Genomic DNA, 6,859 nt, shown 5'->3' with positions numbered 1-6,859 from the left:
AGATATTATTGCCCTTGACTGTATAGATATTTTTGGCTTGGGTTTTGTTCTTATGTATGTGAGAGTTGCGTGTATAGATATTTATGGCCTCCTATTTGCCTACATATATTTGACTGACATTGTACATTTATTTATGGCCATGTAAATGTTTAGATCTTTTTGACTAACTAAATGATCACATATTTTTTGGCCGGATTACCGTACAGATATTTCTGGCTAATCAACTGTACAGGTATTTTTGACGCCTTGGGAACGTATATATATTTATGCCCTTGACTGTACCTCCCATAGACGTAAAAGTGGGGGTGATTTTTTTTTTTCATCCAACCCTATAGTGTGGGGTATCGTTGGATAGGTATTTTAAACCCATTAGGGGTTTGCTAAGACGATTTTTACAATTCAGTGATGTGTTTGCGAAATATTCAGTTTTAAAGTGCAAATATTCATTAAAATCCAGTGTCCCCCCCCCTCTAAAATCTAAACTGGAGGGTGGAAATTTAAAAAAAAAATCATGATGGTAGTAAGTATTTCAAACTTTCAAGGAAAACTATAGTGGCCAAGTTTGCTTGAGAATTATTAGTAGTTTATGAGTAAATAGCAGCCTAAGGTATAAAATACACCTAAACTTGGAAGATTCCGTATAAAATACGAAATCCTTAGAAACATATTACTTAATTTTTTCGTAATGGCTACGGAACCCTATTTTTTGGGCGTGTCCGACAAGCTCTTGGCCGGTTTTTTATATATAGGATATTATGGCCAACAAAGCAGTTGCTTTGTCTTTCATAATACAAACTGCTATGTAGGGTATGAAATTTGCTCCCATTGTCTGTATTGTATTTGTAGATAAATAAAACCTAGGGCTCTTCAAGCCTAGTGAATAGGCTGTTACTGAACCAGTGAGATACACCTTTGGCCTTATCTACACTTTTTATCAGGTGATGAGGTCAATAACAGGACAATTTTAAGTAAAAAAAAAAACTAAAGTTGAAAAATTCACAATGGTAGTTTTTCACAGACATGTTTAATAAATGGTACTTAATTTAAGTATCTGATGACTAATAATCAGACAAAGAACTTGAGTTGAAGGAATTATGTCATACCATGTCTGTTGATAACATGAAATCAATGTATTCTTTTAACAGGAAAACATTCAATATATCCATTTCACAGCTATTTCGCATCGAATGAACCCTAGACCATACTCATGAGCAAAGTTCAGGGAAAAAATTAAACAAGTACTTAAACAATAAGTAGTCAAAACGTGCACCCAAATTTAGTGGATGACCTTCTTAATGATACGACATTTTCCCCACAGCCAGTGTCGTTCGTACCCGCCGACAATAAAAACAAAGAAATAAAAAACAAAAATACTTACATTGTGTGGCCGAAGCTGGAGCACAAACAGCCAGGAAAGAAACAACGGCAAGTAGTACAGCCTTCATGATTAAATCCTACAATAAATCACAGATACTTTGACGAAATTATTGAATAGAAATTGAGAGCGTAATTATAACGTGTTCGCGACAGTCAAGCCTTTACACTCACTGGTGCAGAAGGCGACTTATCAAAACGAAATCGAATAGGAAAGACGAGAACTCACTTCAATGGCTGTGATTATACAAAAATAATGAAGTGCGTAGCGATAACAAAACCATCTCCTGTTGACAGGAGGTTTCCACTGACTGAATGACTGTGTTAGACAGAGACGAAGGATATCACCCGGACTTGGAACACAAAACTACGAGGTTTTGTGTTTCAAGTGACTTCATCGAACTATTAACAGACCGAAAACAAACAATACAACAGTTAAATAGGTAGTTTATAGTATTAGATTGATTTTATTTACCTATTCTTACAGTTTAAAGGTCCTAACTACCATTAATTTGCCGTAAATAAGTCAAAATGATGTAATGTTGGGAAAATTCTTGAAACACAAAACCTCATGATTCAATTTTTATGACAGCTGATACGTCGTAGTACGGGATTCTGCAGAGAGGGGCGGGGTAACAATAATACCAGCGCCAAATCTTTACCCAAAGATATTGTAAACCGAAAAAATTCAAATTAAAGCCTTTTTTGCTACTAGTAGAACTTATACTACACGTAAGTATAGTTTTAAATGATTCAAAAACTACTAAAATTGTTTTTAATTCCAGAATACGTCCTCTTACGATGAAACAATGAACGTAGGGGTAATTTTATTTTTAATACCTAACCACACCAGGCCCTACTTGAGCCAACTTCATTGTATTTCAGAAATAGTAAAGTAAGTATAGTTGACTCAGGCAGAAGTTCCATCGAACATTGTTTGCTATTGCGCGGTTATCTTTCATATTTTAGTCCCATTTGCGGACTATCGACCGACTATCAGTTTCGAGTCTTTGTTGTTGGAAGTCGCCTTCTGCGCCAGTGTGTGTAAAGGCTGCACTTACGACGGATCTGTTTTTATTTGACTCCTCATTCATTGTAAACGTGACACTCTTATTTGGTGAGTGATTTTTAATTATTTATACGACATTGAATGGAATTATCTTTTGTTTTCCTTGTGCTTTTGTTTTTTTTTTCACTAATTGCGTCTGATTCGGTGTATTTTGACGTAGTTTTTTTTATTCTATTTTGGTTTTCACTGTTCTCCTCATTGGAGATTTGGAAGTCTTTATTTGGCAAATGTCAGGGCGGATATTTTCAAGCAAACCTTTTTACAACTCATTTTCAATTATAATATCAAAGGCTATGATTTATTGTTTGTTTGTTGTCCACTGGCAATCTATATTAACATTAACAAAATTACCTACTTTTCCTCTAACATTGTAGGCAGGGAAGCAGTACCTAGGTGTGCTTAAGATATTATTGTTTCACATTGTATCAATGAGTATTGTTTTTATCTGGTGATATGGTTAATATAAGGTAGGTATTTATACCTACTAAAATATATAGGTGTAATATACTTAATTGACTGATGATTTAGCACAAAAGAAGTACTTACAATGATAACTAAATGATAATTTTTTTGTACTTTAAATCAATTTTGTACCTATGTAAAACTTAAGTTCCTTTTCTATCTGTTTTTTACTATTTTATTCAAACTATATTAACTGCTGATTTACAAAAAAAATACTTTTTTTAAAGGCACTTGTCTATATTCAGCCAGTTTTTTACAGAAGGTGTCATTAAAGTTCTCACTATCTCTTTTAGAACCATGAAGTTCCTTGCTATTGCTGTATCCTGCTTTCTGGCCCTGTCTGGAGCCTTGGCCAACGACAGCTGCTACCAGGATGTCTCCATTGACTGTTCACAGGCCTCCAATAGCCTTGGTAAGTTGATTTAATTTCAACTAATTAAGAAAATATACTGGAGTATAATGTCATCAGTGTCAGTCAGTACCTAAGCTAACTGGCCATAGATTGCCCTGATATTTGCTGACAAAAAAAAAAAAGAAGGTCTCAAATCAAACTAGGTGCTTATAAGTAATCTAGATCGCCTTTGATTATGTTTTATTTAAGTTTCAATTAGTTCTGAGTTGGTAACTTTTGCTTTTACCCTGGTTGAATGCAAAGAAAATAGGTAGGTAATCAATCAGAAACAAAATCAAACAGGGTTATGTACTTTGTTCTTTTTTTCTGGAATCTTTATTTATCTATAGGTATAGGTTTCAAATGTTATCTTATCATAAACCATAGTTACAGATTTGATTATCTCTTGTAGGGTACTTAAATGAAGTCTTAAATTTCTTTGTGTGTGAATAATATGATTTGATTTTGTTTTTAATGCCTCTTGGTTATTTAGAAGTGGGTAAGTGGATCATTCATGCATAAATCATGGATCTGCATGGGCCCATTATTCTACAAGTTTAAGACAAAATTAATGATTGTGTTGTACATGCATTATAGGCATTCATAGATACATCTGCTTTTTGTCCTTGTATAACTGCTTTTTTTTAAATTAGTATTTGCTTGTGATAAATTAAATAAGCTTATACACTCATGAAGCGGGTTTTAATCGCCTCAATTTGTAATTTCTTAAAATAATAACATTATTAGTCTCCATCATTTGGTTTAAGAAAAATCCTTCGTTCAGCGAATTGTTTGGTCATTTGACTTAGAGCAACACGGCTTCCTTCCTTTCATAGGAAGCCTGTGTACGAGGAAGCCATTTGACATTGACATGTAGAGTTGCCAGCACAGAAACTAAAATTCTACTAATTATTTTAGTCTTGGCAAGATGTAACGCAATCTACGGCGGCTACGGTCACCATGGCAACCTCGCTACTGAAATGCAAGCTTATGCCAACCTGCATCTCACTCGCTCCTACGAGTACCTGTTATCTGCGTCCTACTTCAACAACTACCAGACTAACAGAGGAGGATTCAGCAAGCTATTCAGGAAGCTGTCTGATGATGCGTGGGAGAAGAGCATTGAACTCATCAAGCATATTACTACTAGAGGTGAGTCAATTGTTTTCTCTAGATTTTTTAATTGGATGCTTTTAACAAGCTTTTATTTAGTTTCACCTGTCCCATCAAAAATCAAATCTTGCAAGTTAAATTCGACCAACTTCCAGTTGTCAGATTGACTTGAAATTTGGCATGCTTATGTAAGAGAAAATACAATAATCTGGTAGTGACATCCTGGCAATCCGGCCAGGATCGTTTCCGCAGGATCGATTCTATTCACTCCTGGCTTGAATAGCGCTAACTTATACTTCTACTTTCAGGTGGCGTGATGGACTTCTCTCGCCGCTCCACCCTGGACTCCGTCGCCAACAAGAACTACACCGTGGAACTGCATGAACTGGAGGCTATGGCTAAGGCCCTGGACACGCAGAAAGAGATCGCGGAGCGCGCGTTCCACATTCACCGCGAGGCTACCAGGAACAGCCAGCATCTGCACGACCCTGAGGTATCTTCTTCCAAGTCTTTATACTCTTGAAAGGTCGTGGAAGTCGATTGAGGATCAAAGCGAACCTTCATGACGGCTTTCTTAGGAAAATACTATGGTGGTTTTCCCTCGCCTTCCACATTGCAGTGCCGGAGTCCGGAGTTGGACTGGGATCCGTGCGATTTTGCGACGGATTATAACAGTCTGACTTTTTTCGACCTCTATTTTCTCGTATACTTTCTGTTCAACATCTCTCATCTATAAACTTTATTATACAGTAATCGCGTACCAGGGTGGTGGAAGCTTTGTGCTACTAATGTCATATTAACATTCCAAACATCTGCCAAAGAAATCATAGCGAAATTGATTATATGAAAAGATCCCACTCTTTACGCGATCCAGTTTCCTCAACTGTATATACAGAACACATGAAAATAACAGATTCTGATAGTGAAATTTTAAAGGTGAAGGTACAGTCAAGTGCAAAAATAAGTTTCTATTGGAACCACTCAAAAATATGTTACTACGGCCTTATTGCGTCAGAATAAGTCTGTAGTATATATTTTTCAAACTTTGAATAAGTACATATTTTTACACTTGACTGTACATACTCAAAACGACACCGAAAAACATTATCCAACAAATATTATGGTAGCTGGCCACACATATACGTTTTAAGTCCTTTTTTCTCTCGTTATGAAAAGCACATGGTTGTCACTTTCTTTGCGTCACATGAGAACTCTTTTAATATGTATACTGATCTAATCTAAATATCTCCTCAGATTGCTCAATACCTAGAAGAAGAGTTCATTGAAGACCACGCCAAGACTATCCGCAACTTGGCTGGTCACACAGCAGACCTCAAGAAATTCATCGCCAGCAACGATGGGCAGGACCTGTCCATTTCCCTGTACCTCTACGACGAGTACCTCCAAAAAACAGTTTAAATTCTTATCTAAAATAATATTAAATACGTATTTACTCTGTTAAAAATAAATACCATTTTAGTAGAAATTTGATGACGCTAAGCTGGCAACATTCGAAACGTCAGTCGCTAAACGATATGTCAGTTCGTCGGTGTTTATTAATACCATCTCGAATAGCAAAAGTAAAAATGAAAATCCTCCACTTTCATGTACCTTTAGAGGAAATTTGTGCTGATCACATTTGAAATGTCAAATCCATGTACAAATAGGCTGTTTAAATTATGTGATATAAGTTTTTTTTTATCATTCATCGTATATAATAGTTTAGCATAGATTGTATTTTCAGTTATTTTCAAATAAAAGTTTTTTCTTTAATCACACGATTTGACTTTTATTGTAATCACACGAGTTTCTTGTGTAAAGCTCCATTTAGACGATGCAAGAACTTTAATTTGAGTTGCGTTACATTGCATACTATTGAGGGACAATGAATGAGGGCTATCGTTTTTGTCTCACTAGATGGCGCACTGGTGCGTGAGGTTTTTAGGTATGGCTTTCAAAGTGTTTTTACGTGTGTGAAAACAAAGTTTAGATTAAAATCATATTTTATTTTACCTTAAAAACCGTACCATAAAAATATCGAGCATGCCACAATGTTGCATAGTCCCGTTTTGTTCGGAAAAAAGGAGGACAAAGGTTTCCGAAAGACAAAACTGTCTCAAAACACAGGCATTCATTGCCGGAACGCATATTTGCCATAATTAATTTTCAGATATTGCAAAATATTCACAAAATTATTCTAATTATAAATAAACCGCGTAGCTCACCCAAAAACTATGAGATTTGACATTTCAGAGACCTCACGCTACACTAGCGCCTCTAGTGGCGAATTCATACGCGATAGCCCTCATTGTCGAATACGAAAAACATGAATGACGTTGTGTGATATCTGGCCCTATACCACGAAGTGCAAAACTCGAATTTCGTATGTTGCCGTCCCTCTGACTCTTAAGTCATTTAATACGCGAGTGAAAGGGACGGTGTGATACGAA

The 6,859-nt window shown here is 35.9% G+C and overlaps 2 protein-coding genes across 4 annotated transcripts in view; one reads left to right on the top strand and one right to left on the bottom strand.

The window, feature by feature from the left end:
• Fer1HCH (ferritin 1 heavy chain) overlaps window positions 1-1,954 on the bottom strand; it is a 26,129-nt gene extending 24,175 nt beyond the window's left edge. The window contains exons 1-3 of one of the 2 annotated variants that reach the window (XM_074108115.1): window positions 1,943-1,954; window positions 1,604-1,693; window positions 1,379-1,454 (exon numbers count right to left, since the gene is read on the bottom strand). In XM_074108115.1, the coding sequence (XP_073964216.1) occupies window positions 1,379-1,445 (67 nt within the window). In that variant the 5' untranslated portion in view covers window positions 1,446-1,454; window positions 1,604-1,693; window positions 1,943-1,954. Of the gene's footprint in view, window positions 1-1,378; window positions 1,455-1,603; window positions 1,694-1,849; window positions 1,920-1,942 lie in introns of those variants that run through there. The other variant, XM_074108114.1, reaches the window with a different exon arrangement.
• Window positions 1,955-2,263: 309 nt separating this feature from the next.
• Window positions 2,264-6,187, top strand: LOC141442565 (ferritin light chain-like). Of its 2 annotated transcripts, none has more exons than XM_074107579.1 (5): window positions 2,264-2,491; window positions 3,199-3,317; window positions 4,215-4,448; window positions 4,718-4,902; window positions 5,664-6,187. In XM_074107579.1, exons 2-5 carry the CDS (start codon window positions 3,203-3,205, stop codon window positions 5,826-5,828), a joined length of 699 nt encoding a protein of 232 aa, XP_073963680.1. In that variant the 5' UTR covers window positions 2,264-2,491; window positions 3,199-3,202; the 3' UTR covers window positions 5,829-6,187. The 2 variants fall into 2 exon arrangements, with proteins under 2 accessions (XP_073963680.1, XP_073963679.1); XM_074107578.1 differs by lacking the exon at window positions 2,264-2,491 and adding an exon at window positions 2,882-2,910.
• The last annotated feature ends 672 nt before the right edge of the window (window positions 6,188-6,859 follow it).

This window comes from Choristoneura fumiferana, chromosome 26, assembly GCF_025370935.1.
Source record: "Choristoneura fumiferana chromosome 26, NRCan_CFum_1, whole genome shotgun sequence".
Classification (NCBI taxonomy): Eukaryota; Metazoa; Arthropoda; class Insecta; order Lepidoptera; family Tortricidae; genus Choristoneura; species Choristoneura fumiferana.
Note: the sequence above shows the minus strand (reverse complement) of the source record. Positions and strands in the feature narration are given on the sequence as shown.